Source organism: Phoxinus phoxinus (genome assembly GCF_949152265.1).
Source record: "Phoxinus phoxinus genome assembly, chromosome: 10".
Classification (NCBI taxonomy): domain Eukaryota; kingdom Metazoa; phylum Chordata; class Actinopteri; order Cypriniformes; family Leuciscidae; genus Phoxinus; species Phoxinus phoxinus.
The window spans coordinates 855,001-872,500 of NC_136885.1; the positions used below are offsets into that span (position 1 = coordinate 855,001).

At 45.6% G+C, this 17,500-nt stretch overlaps 1 protein-coding gene across 3 annotated transcripts in view; it reads left to right on the top strand.

The window, feature by feature from the left end:
* The window catches only part of arhgef2b (rho/rac guanine nucleotide exchange factor (GEF) 2b), a 59,120-nt gene that overhangs the window by 40,561 nt on the left and 1,059 nt on the right, over positions 1–17,500 (top strand). Inside the window, exons 6-20 of one of the 3 annotated variants that reach the window (XM_079625737.1) lie at positions 3,869–3,978; positions 4,062–4,205; positions 6,141–6,391; positions 8,115–8,240; positions 8,339–8,456; positions 9,084–9,335; positions 11,274–11,350; positions 11,431–11,603; positions 11,718–11,785; positions 11,888–12,076; positions 12,159–12,263; positions 12,941–12,996; positions 13,080–13,121; positions 13,201–13,251; positions 16,345–16,621. In XM_079625737.1, the coding sequence (XP_079481863.1) occupies positions 3,869–3,978; positions 4,062–4,205; positions 6,141–6,391; positions 8,115–8,240; positions 8,339–8,456; positions 9,084–9,335; positions 11,274–11,350; positions 11,431–11,603; positions 11,718–11,785; positions 11,888–12,076; positions 12,159–12,263; positions 12,941–12,996; positions 13,080–13,121; positions 13,201–13,251; positions 16,345–16,621 (2,039 nt within the window). Of the gene's footprint in view, positions 1–3,868; positions 3,979–4,061; positions 4,206–6,140; positions 6,392–8,114; positions 8,241–8,338; positions 8,457–9,083; positions 9,336–11,273; positions 11,351–11,430; positions 11,786–11,887; positions 12,077–12,158; positions 12,264–12,940; positions 12,997–13,079; positions 13,122–13,200; positions 13,252–16,344; positions 16,622–17,500 lie in introns of all 3 variants that reach the window. The other 2 variants (XM_079625735.1, XM_079625736.1) reach the window with 2 other exon arrangements.

Here is a 17,500-nt window from a genome sequence, read left to right on the forward strand (position 1 = left end):
TTCCTGTGTGACTGTGTTCCTGTGTGACTGTGATCCTGTGTGACTGTGTGACTGTGTAACTGTGGTCCTGTGTGACTGTGTTCCTGTGTGACTGTGTAACTGTGTTCTTGTGTGACTGTGGTCCTGTGTGACTGTGTTCCTGTGTGACTGTGTGACTGTGTTCCTGTGTAACTGTGTTCCTGTGTGACTGTGATCCTGTGTGACTGTGTTCCTGTGTGACTGTGTTCCTGTGTGACTGTGTTCCTGTGTGACTGTGATCCTGTGTGACTGTGTTCCTGTGTGACTGTGTAACTGTGTTCCTGTGTAACTGTGTTCCTGTGTGACTGTGATCCTGTGTGACTGTGTTCCTGTGTGACTGTGTTCCTGTGATCCTGTGTTCCTGTGTGACTGTGTTCCTGTGTAACTGTGTTCCTGTGTTCCTGTGTGACTGTGTTCCTGTGTGACTGTGTTCCTGTGTGACTGTGTTCCTGTGTTCCTGTGTGACTGTGTTCCTGTGTAACTGTGATCCTGTGTGACTGTTCCTGTGTGACTGTGATCCTGTGTGACTGTGTTCCTGTGTGACTGTGATCCTGTGTGACTGTGTGACTGTGTTGCTGTGTAACTGTGGTCCTGTGTGACTGTGGTCCTGTGTGACTGTGATCCTGTGTGACTGTGTTCCTGTGTGACTGTGTAACTGTGTTCCTGTGTGACTGTGTTCCTGTGTGACTGTGTAACTGTGTTCCTGTGTAACTGTGTTCCTGTGTGACTGTATTCCTGTGTGACTGTGATCCTGTGTGACTGTGTTCCTGTGTGACTGTGATCCTGTTTGACTGTGTTCCTGTGTGACTGTGTTCCAGTGTGACTGTGTTCCTGTGTGACTGTGTTCCTGTGTAACTGTGTTCCTGTGTGACTGTGATCCTGCGTGACTGTGTTCCTGTGATCCTGCGTGACTGTGTTCCTGTGTGACTGTGATCCTGTGTGACTGTGTTCCTGTGTGACTGTGTTCCTGTGTGACTGTGTTCCTGTGTGACTGTGTTCCTGTGATCCTGCGTGACTGTGTTCCTGTGTGACTGTGATCCTGTGTGACTGTGTTCCTGTGTGACTGTGTTCCTGTGTGACTGTGTTCCTGTGTGACTGTGTTCCTGTGTGACTGTGTTCCTGTGTGACTGTGTTCCTGTGTTCCTGTGTAACTGTGTTCCTGTGTGACTGTGTTCCTGTGTGACTGTGTGACTGTGTTCCTGTGTGACTGTGATCCTGCGTGACTGTGTTCCTGTGTGACTGTGATCCTGTGTGACTGTGTTCCTGTGTGACTGTGTTCCTGTGTGACTGTGTTCCTGTGTGACTGTGTTCCTGTGTGACTGTGTTCCTGTGTGACTGTGATCCTGCGTGACTGTGTTCCTGTGTGACTGTGTTCCTGTGTGACTGTGTTCCTGTGTGACTGTGATCCTGCGTGACTGTGTTCCTGTGTGACTGTGATCCTGTGTGACTGTGTTCCTGTGTGACTGTGTTCCTGTGTGACTGTGTTCCTGTGTAACTGTGTTCCTGTGTGACTGTGTTCCTGTGTTCCTGTGTAACTGTGTTCCTGTGTGACTGTGTTCCTGTGTGACTGTGTGACTGTGTTCCTGTGTGACTGTGATCCTGCGTGACTGTGTTCCTGTGTGACTGTGATCCTGTGTGACTGTGTTCCTGTGTGACTGTGTTCCTGTGTGACTGTGTTCCTGTGTGACTGTGTTCCTGTGTGACTGTGTTCCTGTGTGACTGTGATCCTGCGTGACTGTGTTCCTGTGTTCCTGTGTTCCTGTGTGACTGTGTTCCTGTGTGACTGTGATCCTGTGATCCTGCGTGACTGTGTTCCTGTGTAACTGTGTTCCTGTGTGACTGTGATCCTGTGTGACTGTGTTCCTGTGTTCCTGTGTGACTGTGTTCCTGTGTGACTGTGATCCTGTGTGACTGTGTAACTGTGTTCCTGTGTGACTGTGTTCCTGTGTGACTGTGTTCCTGTGTAACTGTGTTCCTGTGTGACTGTGTTCCTGTGTGACTGTGTTCCTGTGTAACTGTGGTCCTGTGTGACTGTTCCTGTGTGACTGTGATCCTGTGTGACTGTGTTCCTGTGATCCTGTGTGACTGTGTTCCTGTGTGACTGTGTTGCTGTGTAACTGTGGTCCTGTGTGACTGTGGTCCTGTGTGACTGTGATCCTGTGTGACTGTGTTCCTGTGTGACTGTGTTCCTGTGTGACTGTGTAACTGTGTTCCTGTGTGACTGTATTCCTGTGTGACTGTGATCCTGTGTGACTGTGTTCCTGTGTGACTGTGATCCTGTTTGACTGTGTTCCTGTGTGACTGTGTAACTGTGTTCCTGTGTAACTGTGTTCCTGTGTGAGGGTGTTCCTGTGTAACTGTGTTCCTGTGTAACTGTGTTCCTGTGTGACTGTGTAACTGTGTTCCTGTGTGATTGTGTAACTGTGTGACTGTGTAACTGTGTGACTGTGTAACTGTGTGACTGTGTAACTATGTGACTATGTGACTGTGTAACTGTGTTCCTGTGTGACTGTGTAACTGTGTGACTGTGTAATTGTGTGACTGTGATCCTGTGTGACTGTGTAACTGTGTTCCTGTGTGACTGTGATCCTGTGTGACTGTGTAACTGTGTGACTGTGATCCTGTGTGACTGTGTAACTGTGTGACTGTGTAACTGTGTGACTGTGTAACTGTGTTCCTGTGTGACTGTGTAACTGTGTTCCTGTGTGACTGTGATCCTGTGTGACTGTGATCCTGTGTGACTGTGATCCTGTGTGACTGTGTAACTGTGTTCCTGTGTGACTGTGTGACTGTGTTCCTGTGTAACTGTGTTCCTGCGTGACTGTGTTCCTGTGTAACTGTGTGACTGTGTTCCTGTGTTCCTGTGTAACTGTGTTCCTGTGTGACTGTGTAACTGTGTGACTGTGAAACTGTGTGACTGTGTTCCTGTGTGACTGTGTAACTGTGTGACTGTGTAACTGTGTGACTGTGTTCCTGTGTGACGGTGATCCTGTGTGACTGTGATCCTGTGTGACTGTGATCCTGTGTGACTGTGTTCCTGTGAAACTGTGTGACTGTGTAACTGTGTTCCTGTGTGACTGTGTTCCTGTGTAACTGTGTTCCTGCGTGACTGTGTTCCTGTGTAACTGTGTGACTGTGTTCCTGTGTGACTGTGTTCCTGTGTGACTGTGTAACTGTGTGACTGTGAAACTGTGTGACTGTGTGACTGTGTAACTGTGTGACTGTGTAACTGTGTGACTGTGTAACTGTGTGACTGTGTAACTGTGTTCCTGTGTGACTGTGTAACTGTGTGACTGTGTAACTGTGTTCCTGTGTGACTGTGATCCTGTGTGACTGTGATCCTGTGTGACTGTGTTCCTGTGTGACTGTGTAACTGTTCCTGCGTGACTGTGTTCCTGTGTAACTGTGTTCCTGCGTGACTGTGTTCCTTTGTAACTGTGTGACTGTGTTCCTGTGTGACTGTGTTCCTGTGTAACTGTGTGACTGTGTAACTGTGTGACTGTGTAACTGTGTGACTGTGTAACTGTGTTCCTGCGTGACTGTGTTCCTTTGTAACTGTGTGACTGTGTTCCTGTGTAACTGTGTTCCTGTGTGACTGTGTTCCTGTGTAACTGTGTGACTGTGTAACTGTGTTCCTGTGTAACTGTGTTCCTGTGTAACTGTGTTCCTGTGTAACTGTGTTCCTGTGTTCCTATATAACTGTGTTCCTGTGTAACTGTGTTCCTGTGTAACTGTGTTCCTGTGTTCCTGTGTTCCTGTGTAACTGTGTGACTGTGTTCCTATATAACTGTGTTCCTGTGTAACTGTGTTCCTGTGTAACTGTGTTCCTGTGTAACTGTGTTCCCCACAGAAGTCTGAACGATGACTCTCCTCTCGGCCTGAGGAGGATCCTCTCGCACTCCACTGACTCGCTGAACTTCAGGAACAGAGCCATGTCCATGGAGTCGCTCAACGATGAAGGTGCAGCTCCACAACACACACACACACACACATGTACACACACACACACACACCTGTATGTAGTCTCACACACATGTGCACAGGAGAGGTGTACTACGCCGCCATGCTGGAGGAGCTGGAGAAGGACGGCAGGGACTTTGAGGCTGACTCCTGGAGTATGGCTGTGGACTCCTCTTACCTGCAGTCTCAGCGCAAAGATGTCATCAAGAGACAAGACGTCATATACGGTGAGACTTCACTGACTTCCGGACGCATTTACACTGTCACCCGGCTCTGGCAGGGATTTGATGTTGTCATTTACTAACACTTACTCATTTAAACCACTTGAGAATGCGGTTTGTTTTAGTTTGTTCATTAGTCTTAGTTTATAATTAGTCCTCACTAGAGGTGTGCCGGTTTCAGAATTGGTGATGACGGTTATGATGTGAGTCAAATGTGACGGTTCGTAACATAACCGTCGGGGTTTTTTTTAAATCCTAAAAAAAAAAAAAAAGCAATGAACATGCTTTGTTTTAAATAAATCACACACACTAAACAAATCCTTTTAAAAACGTAGGCTGCTTAAATTATATAAGAGCTGCATAAAAATGAATGAGTAGGCCTAAATTACAAATGATAAAATCTACATACCTTTATCAAAGAAAAAAAAAGTCGAACAACGATTGTTGTGATAATACCTTAATTAAACTAACTAAATACAGGAAACAAAAAAAGTGCAATGACATTTTAAATTCCTAATCTTTTTCGACTTCAAAGTTCCGTGACAGGAACACCAACATGTTCACTTTACTCGGTTTTAGTGACGATCTGACAGGGGTGGCTATGTTACCCGCAGTGCTAAAAACTCGCTCTGATGCTGTATTTGTAGCACAAATACACATGTATTTACGTGCCAATTTTGCTAAGAGCGGATAGCGTGTGTCTCCCCACCATGCTAGTGGATTAGCCGTAGAGTCAATTGGTTCTTCTTGGAGATAGCGGGTTAACTCCGTGTCAGCGCGCGCTCTGATCGGTAAAGGGGCAGATATTTCAGACCTCCGTTTATTAGGGAGATCTCCAAGATTTCTCAAAGCCGCACCCGTCTAGAAAGGATGTAGCAAAGATATTTAATGCTAATGCATGAGGCAGGCATAGTTTCATTCATTTACGATGAGATGCGCTCTAGTTCACAATGCAAAGCAAGTGAACGCGGCGCACCGGCGCCTCAATGTCACGGTTATTATATTGTCTGCTATATTATTAAATACATGCAATTGGTTGATGAAACATTTATTAAAATTAAGGTACAATTTGTACAAAACGAAATTCGCTTTAAGGAAAGGCTTACAAAGCAAAACTTATATCAAGTGGTAAAAATAATTTCTGACGATTTACAAAACAAAACTTCATTAAGTGGTAAAAACCATGTCTCCCGATGTATTGCACATATTATGATCCTATCTATTTTTTTTTTTATTTTTTATTTTTTTATGTTTGTAAAAAATATTTTAATAACACGGTTTTGGCGGTTATAGAGTTCTAATGACGGTGTTTAACTATAACCGTCGGTCTCACGGTTATATACTAACCGTCACACCCCTAGTCCTCACCTGTTCCTTGTTCAGTTGATTACCTTCCTCATGTATTTAAGCCTTCAGCCTTCCTCACGCTCTTGTGTTGAGTTATTTCAAACTGGTATCTGGTCCACTCAAGCAAGGAAAACCAGTGAAAGTATGGAATAAATGTACTTTTTAAGGTGTAATAAGTAAATTAAATGGGTTGTAACCTTCATCTTCAAATCTAAAAACAACTAAATATACAAACTTTTCACAACCCAGACAGTAACACAGTGTCGGCCCAGATCCGGCCCACATCTGGCACATGGACTCTTTACACGAAGAACAACATAGTGACAAAGTGTGTTTGTCCATGTAGGGCCACCGTAGAAACATGTTGATGTAAGGAGACCCGCGGTGTGTGTAGAGAGAAACGCCTCATTCTAAGCTAATAATCATGTTTTCATAATCATTGGAAGCCAAAATCAAAAACTAAACTAAAACACAGCCCTAAGTCATGAGAGCCCTTACTAGCGTATAGGGAGGAGCAGCGTTGGATAAAGTCTCTGAATGCATGCAATGACAGCAGAAGCCGAGGTGCTCATGTGGTTTTCCTGTGCTGTGCAGAGCTGATCCAGACGGAGCTGAACCACGTGCGGACGCTGCGGATCATGGACGGGGTGTTTCGCAGAGGCATGATGGAGGAGGTGCTGATGGAGATGGGTGTAGTCAACACCATCTTCCCCTGCCTGGACCAGCTCTTGTCCATTCACTCCAGTTTCCTGAGCCAGCTCCTGCAGAGGAGAAACCACAGCCTGGCTCCCAGTAGCACCCGCAACTTCACCATACAGAGGCTGGGAGACATACTGGTGGACCAGGTGAACTGCTCACTTACCAGTTAGGGCTGTAATGAACACACACATGACTGTTCGGGGCGTAGAAGCATTAAAAGATTGCAATCTCGATTCAAACACTCACGTGATCTTATTCCTGAATGACTCGGCTCTGTCTATTAAACCTTTGACGATCACAGCGAACATTCAGATCTGTGTTCAGAACCAAGGGTTGGATCAGAACACCCTCAATCCTAACTCCTCCCCCACACCTAATCCTAACTCCACCCTCAATCCTAACTCCTCCCCTACACCTACTCCTAACTCCACCCCCAATCCAAACTCCACCCTCAATCCTAACTCCTCCCCACACCTAATCCTAACTCCTCCCCACACCTAATCCTAACTCCACCCCCAATCCTAACTCCTCCCCCACACCTAATCCTAACTCCACCCTCAATCCTAACTCCTCCCCCACACCTAATCCTAACTCCTCCCCCACACCTAATCCTAACTCCACCCCCACACCTAATCCAAACTCCACCCCCAATCCAAACTCCTCCCCCACACCTAATCCTAACTCCACCCCCAATCCTAACTCCTCCCCACACCTAATCCTAACTCCACCCTCAATCCTAACTCCTCCCCCACACCTAATCCTAACTCCTCCCCCACACCTAATCCTAACTCCACCCTCAATCCTAACTCCTCCCCCACATCTAATCCTAACTCCTCCCCCACACCTAATCCTAACTCTACCCCAATCCAAACTCCTCCCCCACACCTAATCTTAACTCCACCCTCAATCCTAACTCCTCCCCCACATTTAATCCTAACTCCTCCCCCACACCTAATCCTAACTCCACCCTCAATCCTAACTCCACCCCCACACCTAATCCTAACTCCTCCCCCACACCTAATCCTAACTCCACCCTCAATCCTAACTCCGCCTCCACTCCTAATCCTAACTCCACCCTCAATTATAACCCCTCCCCCACACCTAATCCGAACTCCACCCCCACACCTAATCCTAACTCCACCCCAATCCAAACTCCACCCCCACACCTAATCCTAACTCCACCCCCAATCCTAACTTCCCCCCCACCCCTAATCCTAACTCCACCCCCACCCCTAATCCTACCCATACTGGGGATTAGGAGGGGTAATAATCTGGCGGGGGTAATTATCTTTCAGAAGTGTATCGATATAAACCATACTATCCATCCTAGAGGGGAAATGCAGTGGCGTTCGGCTCACAGAGAAGTTCTGTGTCCAGCGGTTAAAACAACACTGTTATTGGGTCACATGCGTGCTGAGTTTGCATCATCACAAGCATCTAGTCAAAGAACCGCACATACTACACAAGAGTCGTTTCAGGGAAGTGGATATTGATATGGGTATGATGATGTTAAACAAAACACACACACAAATCCCTTATCAATAACTGCAGTTTACATTTATACATTTGGCAGACTCTTTTATCTAAAGCTTTTTTATCAGTTCATGCATTTCCTGGGATTCAAACTATTGTAGACTGTACGCAAGTAAGATATTGCAAAACGTGGTTTTAGGATTTCTGTGATATAAATATCAAGGTGAGTTTGCAAATGCATTTTGAAGGATTCTTAAGATCATTCTAAGACCCTCAAATGAACAGGCACAGTGTTGTGTATATTTATTTGTATATATATACTGACGAGGGCTCAGGTCAGTGAGTGGACCTCAGACGTGTCTGGGTTCTGATGGGAATGTGTCTCGTCTGCATCAGTTCTCAGGGCAGAACGCAGAAGAGATGAGGAAGTGTTATGTGGAGTTCTGCAGTCGGCACCTGAAGGCTGTGAAACTCTATAAGGAGCTGCTGGCGCGGGACAAGAGGTTCCAGCAGTTCATACGGGTGAGAGAACACATGCTTCAGGTCACGCTTACTTCTTTCTGTAGAATGTCTTTAATGAGATATGTTTAGTTTCTAACGTCTGCTCTGTTATCCTGAAGCGTGTGAGCAGAGGTTCTCTCCTGCGCCGTCACGGTGTCCAGGAGTGCATCTTACTGGTCACGCAGCGCATCACTAAATACCCCGTGCTCATCCAGCGCATACTCGACAACACTAAAGGTGAGACTACATGACAAGCTATAGTCTGATAACATAATCTGCATCATGTCCAACAGTTGAGTTCATTCATGAAAATCAGCATTAACACTAGGGTTGGGAATCGAAAATCGTTTTCAATTCTGGAATCGAATACTTGAGGTCAAGAATCGGATACTTGTTATAAAATGTAAATTTCGATTCCTCTTATCGATTCCTTTGTGAGCATTTCAATATGACTTTAAATAATTAAAGTGCGAAAGACTCTGTTGCAGATGTGCATCAGTATATTGGATCTGTGCAGCTCTTAAAGTGACAGCACTAATATTCCTGCTGCCGTCTCTATAACAATACCAATCAAACAAAAGTTTTTTTATGTTTCTTTATGATATTCAGCTAAAATGAAATGTTTTGCAATAAGACTAAATGTGAATGATATCTAAGTTTTTTTGTTGCATTTTCGGAATCGATAAGAATCGGAATCGATAAGAATCGGAATCGATAAGCAAAATCGGAATCGTTAAAATTCAACCGATACCCAACCCTAATGACCCCTATGTGATAGAGAGCGGGGGCCTGACCTCCTCGTGGACTGTAAATGGCCTGTGTTTCCCTCGCTGCTCTGAGAACAGACTGTGTTTGGTTTGGCAGGGAGCGAAGAGGAGAGTAAGTCTCTGGCTCAGTCTCTGGCTCTGATCCGGGAGCTGTTGTGTTCGGTGGATCAGCAGGTTCAGGAGTTAGAGCGAGCTCAGCGGCTGCAGGAGATCCAGTCGCGTCTGGACCCGCGGGCCGAGACTAAAGTGAAGGGTGGAGGAGTGTTTCGTGGAGGAGAGCTTCTGCGGCGCGGGCTCATTCACGAGGGAGCGCTGCTGTGGAAGACTGCGCAGGGCTCCAGACTCAAAGGTGCCGTTATTACTGTTATACCATCATCTGTCAGACTCAAAGGTGCCGTTATTACTGTTATACCATCATCTGTCAGACTCAAAGGTGCCATTATCACTGTTATACCATCGTCTGTCAGACTCAAAGGTGCCATTATCACTGTTATACCATCGTCTGTCAGACTCAAAGGTGCCATTATCACTGTTATACCATCGTCTGTCTGACTCAAAGGTGCCATAATCACTGTTATACCATCGTCTGTCAGACTCAAAGGTGCCATTATCACTGTTATACCATCGTCTGTCTGACTCAAAGGTGCCATTATCACTGTTATACCATCGTCTGTCAGACTCAAAGGTGCCATAATCACTGTTATACCATCGTCTGTCAGACTCAAAGGTGCCATTACTACTGTTATACCATCGTCTGTCAGACTCAAAGGTGCCATAATCACTGTTATACCATCGTCTGTCAGACTCAAAGGTGCCATTATTACTGTTATACCATCGTCTGTCAGACTCAAAGGTGCCATAATCACTGTTATACCATCGTCTGTCAGACTCAAAGGTGCCATTATTACTGTTATACCATCGTCTGTCAGACTCAAAGGTGCCATAATCACTGTTATACCATCGTCTGTCAGACTCAAAGGTGCCATTATTACTGTTATACCATCGTCTGTCAGACTCAAAGGTGCCATTATTACTGTTATACCATCGTCTGTCAGACTCAAAGGTGCCATTATTACTGTTATACCATCGTCTGTCAGACTCAAAGGTGCCATTATTACTGTTATACCATCGTCTGTCAGACTCAAAGGTGCCATTATTACTGTTATACCATCGTCTGTCAGACTCAAAGGTGCCATTATTACTGTTATACCATCGTCTGTCAGACTCAAAGGTGCCATTATTACTGTTATACCATCGTCTGTCAGACTCAAAGGTGCCATTATTACTGTTATACCATCGTCTGTCAGACTCAAAGGTGCCATTATTACTGTAATACCATCGTCTGTCAGACTCAAAGGTGCCATTACTACTGTTATACCATCGTCTGTCAGACTCAAAGGTGCCGGCTGTGCTTATTGCATTACTGTTGCTATACAATCGTCTATGTGATGAATATAGTATAAAAATTATGAACACGTGCAAGCACAATTATCCATGAACTTGATAAATGTTGCAGATATGTTTTACTATCCACAACCAAATGCCTTTCAACTTACGTGTGGAAAATGTAAAAAATTAATTAATGTGTAGCAATTTGTACAAATAGAGACATTTTTGTGAATACTAAATGTTTTCTTTTGTATTAGTGTATCATAATTTGCGGATGCAACAAAGAAGATGTGCATGTGTGGATTAGGTGATAAAAACAAGATTTTCACACATTTTTGGCCATAACTGCTCAACCATTTGGCACAGACGAGCAATACATATTTCTCCAATTTCAGTTCCACAATGAAAAATGTTTTTTTTTTTTTTATAAACCTACTTTTGCGAAGTAATCTGTCAGAATCAAACCAGTGCAGAAAGATTATCTGTAGATTGAATATCAATTATTATCATAAAAAAAGTTGAACTTTCAAATCATCGCTATTGGCACAGCATGCCAAAAGTTTATATTTTTTTGGGTCACTTAAATAGCTATAACTCTTGAACAGAATGGGATATGTTCACCAAAATTGGCACACATCTGTATGAGCTCAATATCTAATTGTGTGAAAAAAAAGTGGCACTTGACCACTTGGGGGCACTATAACAGCAAAAAAAACAGGGAGAAGGCTCTAACTACCCAACCGTTGGTCCGATTGACTTGAAAATTGGCATGCAGTGTTTTTGTCCAAGGTGTCATCATTGTCTATGAGGACATTCATTTATTTTGAAAAACATGGCTGTGAGTGAGTTGAAATGATCCAGAGAGATTTCTCAGTAACTCTGTGTTTTGTCTGTATAGATGTGCAAGTTTTGTTAATGACAGACGTCCTGGTGTTCATGCAAGAAAAAGACCAGAAGTATATTTTCCCCTGTCTGGTGAGTCGCAGCTCATTTATCTCATGACCTGCATCATCCCACATCAAAATCAAGCTGACCAAATCTTGCTGGTTTCACAGGACAAACCTGCAGTGCTGTGCCTTCAGAACTTGATTGTGAGGCATATAGCCAATCAGGAGCGAGGAATGTTCCTCATCAGTCACTCCACGCCTCCAGAGATGTACGAGCTCCACGCCGCCTCCAAAGACGACAGAAACTCCTGGATGAAAATCATTCAGCAGACAGTGAGCAAGTCAGAGTCAACTCACAACTCCTCAACCCAACACCTCAATGCCCCGCTCAGATATATATCTCTGATCAGTCAACGGCAAACGCTTCATCAGCTTCTCTCGTCTCTCTTTTACAGCTGTCCTTCAAGAGAGGATTTTCCTCTTATTGAAACAGAGGACAAAGCTTTGCTACGCAGACTCAGAGGTTTGTATCTACTAGGAAACATGGTTTATTTCCCATCACTCTTCTGTATCTGTCGTTATACTGCTCAGATGTATTTATCTCTCTCTCTGTCTCTCTGTGTAGCTGATATCCAGCAGAAGGACCGTGAGGTTCTGGAGCTGTTACAGGAGCGTGTGACGCTCTTCTCGGATTTGGCCGAGGTCACTGGAGGTCAGACTGTTACCGTTCCCACAAACTCCAGGAATATATTCCGAGCAGAAACTCCCTCGGCTCCTCAGGCGGAGCGGCTGCTGAATGACGCCATTGTTGAGGGTAAGCAGAGGAGAATACAGAGAATACAGAGCTTAGCAATGAAGGACATTAAGACTGCTCTCTTATTTATGTCACACTTCAGTGGACAGACTGAGTGAAGTGCTGTTGGCTTCATGCATTGAGCGTCCACAGTCCTGCAGACTGAATGGTGGACCGACAGAGGTACAATTCACCTCGAAAACAACAGGTACCTTATTCATCTTCATCATACCTATTCTGCCCGTCTACAAACTCTTGCTGTAGTTCTCAGGCTCGACTAGAACAGGTTTTCCCGCTTGAATGTTGATTATTCTCCTCATATTCTCCATTGTTGCGGCTCCTCTCTTCCCAGTCTGTCAGTAACGCTCTGTTTACTTCCTGTCTCTATGAAGCCCCTCCTTCTCAAAAGCACACTGTGCTCTGATTGGTCGGCTGGAGCAGTGTGTTGTGATTGGTCGAGCGCTTCGAGTGTGTTTGGGAAATGTCCCGCCCCTTACCATAACCGCCAGTTTAACACACTACTGACCAACTCAACCAGGCCCCGCCCCTTTATTCTGCGTATGAATTATTATGATAATGAGGAATGTTGTGACTGATACTGCTGCCTTGCTTCAGTTTCTGGACTAAAACGAGTAATAATAGCCATTGAACATTACAGTAGGATGGAAAGCCAGGCCCAAACCGCAAATTATCCGATTATTTAATCAATAAATAATATATATAAAGTAAGTAATAAAATAACGTAGTAATGTAGAATGTTTACAATGCATAAATATAAGCAAATGCAATTCTTGTTTTGTTTATATTGGATTATATTCTCTCCAATGGTGTGCGTGTAGTATATTACCGAAGATATTAAGACTCTTCCATCTCTCATATTTTCAGATGAAGGAACGATATCAGTTAATGGGACTCATGAAGTAAACGGTCCATCTAACAAGGTGAGGGTTTGATACACTACAGAGATACTTGAGTGGATATTGCAGTGCATACTGGATTGATTATGGTTTAATGGCTTTCACAGGACAGGAATGGGAACCAGCTGCAGGACAAGACTTTAAACGAGGTACACCTTCAGGAAGCTCTTAAAGAACGGGGTGTGTGTGAAGATGAGAACAGAGATGACTGAAGTGTTTGTGTTTCAGGAGGTGTGTCAGAGACTGGTGAACCTCAGCACTCAGCTACACGCTCTCCAGGTCAGATTTACACTGAGCTCCAGCTCCATCTCAAACACATGCAGGACTTCATTAGATGGACAGATGCTTTGACGAAACAGCGTTAGAGATCTTTAAAGGGTAACACTTTATAACACTGTTCCTTCATTAATGAATAACTACACAGGAACTAATGAGTAACGCACTATTAACATTCTAGTAACTTCTATTAACTAACAAGAAACTCAGATTAACAAATTAGTAAGTTATAGCGTTCAGTCGAATGTGGTAGTTCACTATTAGCTAATATTTTTCATACCTCACTGAAGACTACTTAGAACATCTCGGTTACGTATGTAACCCTCGTTCCCTGAAAGAGGGAATGGAGATGTAGTCGACGTGTCGACTGATTGGCATCACGCTTAGGGAGCCTGTCATCTTCGAGTATTGATAAAACGAGCTAATGCACATTGGCGTGCGAGCTTTGCATCTCGTGCTCCGACCCGCAGCGGGGGTATGAACACGGAAGCGGAGGCACGCAGCAGTTGTCTTTCGCTGAGGAGCCGAGCGGAGCCTGGAGTCAGCGGTGGTCCAGCAATAGTGGCGACGGTACCACGTCTCCGTTCCCTTCTTCAGGGAACGAGGAGCCGTAGGGAGCCGTACCGTGGAAGAATATACATATGGGATCGCTGTAGGGATCACGACATATGGACCCAGCCAAGCACAGGCTCCACCAATGCATACGAGTGTTAGGCCTGGCATCGGACGCTCCGCCACATCCGCTGCCGAGGGGTGTGGAGGAACACAACAAGGTTCGGCTAATGAGGAACCCTACTGGAGCAAGAATGGCACACATATCCAGTCCATAGGAGGGCCAAGCCGACACTTTGAGCGGTGTTGACTGGCTTCTATGCTAAGAGAGCACACGGGAAGCTACCGGCTCGACACGTAGGCTATAGAATCTAGCGAACGTGTTTGGTGTCGCCCAGCCCGCAGCTCTACAAATATCTGTCAGCGAGGGACCCTGTGCCAGCGCCCAGGAAGAAGCTATACTCCGAGTGGAGTGGGCTCGCTGACCTGTCTGAGGTCCTGAGGCTTTGTGTTCTGTCTCCTCGCAGCCCTCAGGAACCTGACGATCAGGTAATGCTTCCCTACGGATTTTCCATCAACTGCATTGTGATGTGTGGCAATAGAGGCAACATACACTATAAGGGTGGAGGGAGACAGCATTCGCTCCAACCCATCTTGCAGGAAGGAAAGCACTGTACCGATCGAACATCTTTGGGGGTCTTCTCGGTGAGAAGAATACCACTCAACAAACAGGTTCCACTTCAGGGCGTAAGCATGCCTCATAGAGGGTGCTCTCGCAGAAGTGATGGTGTCTGCTTGTGGTAGATCACCTAAAACCTCTGCGTCCCGTACAGGGACCAGACTAGGAGTTTCCAGAGGTCTGGACGCGGGTGCCATGCACAGAGGTCCTCCCTGAGAGGAATGGGCCAGGGAGGGGCTGGTGAGAGGAGCATTTGGGGAACCAGGTCCGGTTGGGCCAATAAGGGGCAACTAGCAAGACCTGCTCCTCTTCCTCCCTGACTTTGCACAGTGTCTGTGCAAGAAGGCTCACTGGGGGACACGCATACTTGCGGAGGCCTAGGGGCCAGCTGTGTGCCAGCGCATCCGTGCGCATCCGTGCCGAGGGTCCCCTCGGTCAGGGAGTAAACAACTGGCAATGGGCCAAGGCCGGAGAGGCAAACAGATTGATCTGTGCGACCCCGAAGTGGTCCCAGATCAGCTGGACCGCCTGGGGATCGAGTCTCCACTCTCCCTGGGCCACAGGCTGTCGTGAGAGCTCGTCGGCGGCACATAAAGGGGCACAAAGCGACCTCAGATGCTTCGGGCGAGTCGCGACATACGGTGGGAGCGTACACCTGCTTGATGGTTGATCTACGCAATGGTCGCAGTGTTGTCCGTACGGCCCAGTATATACTTACTGAGCAGTGGCTTCTTGAGGCATCTCAAAGCAAGGTGTACTGCTAGCAACTTGAGGCAGTTAATGTGCCAATGCAGTTGGGGGCCCGTCCAGATCCCTGCTACTACTCGTGCGTGGCCCCCCAGCCTGTGTTGGAGGCATCTGTGGAGACCACAGCATACCTTGTTCTAGTATTCAGGCAGTTCAGCACCGACCGGACACGTTCCTCTGTGAGGCATGCCGTCTGTTTGACCGAGTCCAGCTCCATGCCGAGAAAAGAGTTCCTCTGCTCGGGGGAGAGTTTGCTCTTTTCCCAGTTGACCTGAAGACCCAACTGGCTGATATGTTGGAGCAACAAGTCCCTGTGTTCGCACAACTGCTCCCGAGGTTGAGCTAGTATCAGCCAGTCGTCGAGATAGTTGAGGACACGAACACCACGCTCTCTCATGGGAGCAGTGGCCGCCTCCGCGACCTTCGTAAAGACACAGGGTAGCTCCATCAAGGTTTTGAGATTTTTGTAAGGTTTTGGATAGTAATTCCTTCCGATGGATTTGGTAACACTTCAGTCATTACTAGCGTGTTCCCATGATCTTCACTTTAGAATACTGATCCAAATAATTTATATTCCCTTTAGAAAGATGTAGTAACACTTGAGTCATTACGATCCAAAATCTTACAAACACCTCAAAAGCTTACAATGACTTCAGGCAATATTAGGTAGTTATCAAGCTTTTCACTTTAGAATACTAATCCAACTTATTAGTAGTTCGTTTAGAAGGATGTAGTAACACCTGAGTCATTACTAATGGGTTACCATTACCTCATATTATACATTATGCATTATTAATATTAATTATGAACCTGTATATAGTAGTCCTCAGTGGGGTATGAAAAATAGTAGATACTGATGAGCTAATAGTGAACTACCACGTTCGACTGAGCGCTATTACTTACTAATTCATGAATCAGAGTTTCTTCTTAGTTAATAGAAGTTACTAGAATGTTAATAGTGCGTTACTCATTTGTTCCTGTGTAGTTATTCATTAGTGAAGGAGCAGTATTATAAAGTGTTACCCATTATTGTCATTATGAGAAGCTTAAAAACACATTTGGCTGATCTCGAGGCAGTGGCGAAGCATCTTTATCAAACACTCTTGTTGTGTGTGTAGGCCGCGGTGATCCGGCAGGACTCGTTCCTGGAGGTGTACATGCAGAAGGACTCGAGCGTGTCCCATGAGCCTCTGCTGGAGCCGGCCGGGCCCGATCTGACCGAGCTACAGCGCAAATACAACCTGCTGCAAGGAGAAGTGATGCGACTACGGGCCGCCCAGAACCAGACGAGTAACGGAGCGCCGGTCCAGCTGCAGAAACAGGAGCCGATGAAAGCCCAGGACACCGTGGATCAGTCCAACGACATGATGCCTCCTCGAGCGGACAGCCCCCGAGGTGAGGCCGGGTCTCGGATCTGTGGCTCGGGGAACCTGTACCCTGCCCTGCCTGGGTCTTGTCTCTGAAGTGGAGACGGAGCTGTTCTGTTTACATCCACACGCTTTTAGGCACATTTTGGGATATTGCATACGTACATTTCTGCTCATGATATTCAGCTACAGTTAAATATTTTGCAATAAGACTAAATGTGAATAAATGTGAATGATATATAAAGTTTTTTTTTTTTTTTTACTTCATTGTAATCGATGAGCAGAATCAAAATCAGAATTGTTCAAATTCAAACGATACCCAACCCTACTTAATACACTTAATTTTTTATTAAATTAGAAAGCATGCATATAAACCATAGCAAGACGTGAGGCAGCGAGAAGCCTTCCCACGCTGCGGTTCGCTAACACCCAGTGGTGTGTGGAGGAACTGCAAGGGGTTCATGATTGAAAACATGTTCAGGAATCCCTGCCTCAGATATTATCAGACAATACATATCTCACACCCATCAACGGTGGCATGAGATTATAGCATTAGATTATTTTTTTATACAATTTATTTCCATCCACATATCTTTATGTGTTTCTGGGATATTGCATATAAAACGCTGGATGGAAATGCCAAGATGTGCATAAATGTTAATAATGCGCATAAATAACGTATGCACTCAGTTGACATGCACATAAACTATGATGGAAACATTTATCTAATAATTCCCTCGATGAGCAACAAGAACCTCATGTGACTTTGCCTCAGCGTCCGCTGTGATTGGCTAACTGGAGTAACCAGTGGACCAATGGCGTCGCAGCGTCTCTAATGTTGGTTTGGTGTTTCTGAAACGCCGGAGTCGAAGTGTGTGATCAGAATGTGTGTAATTCCCTCCAGAAT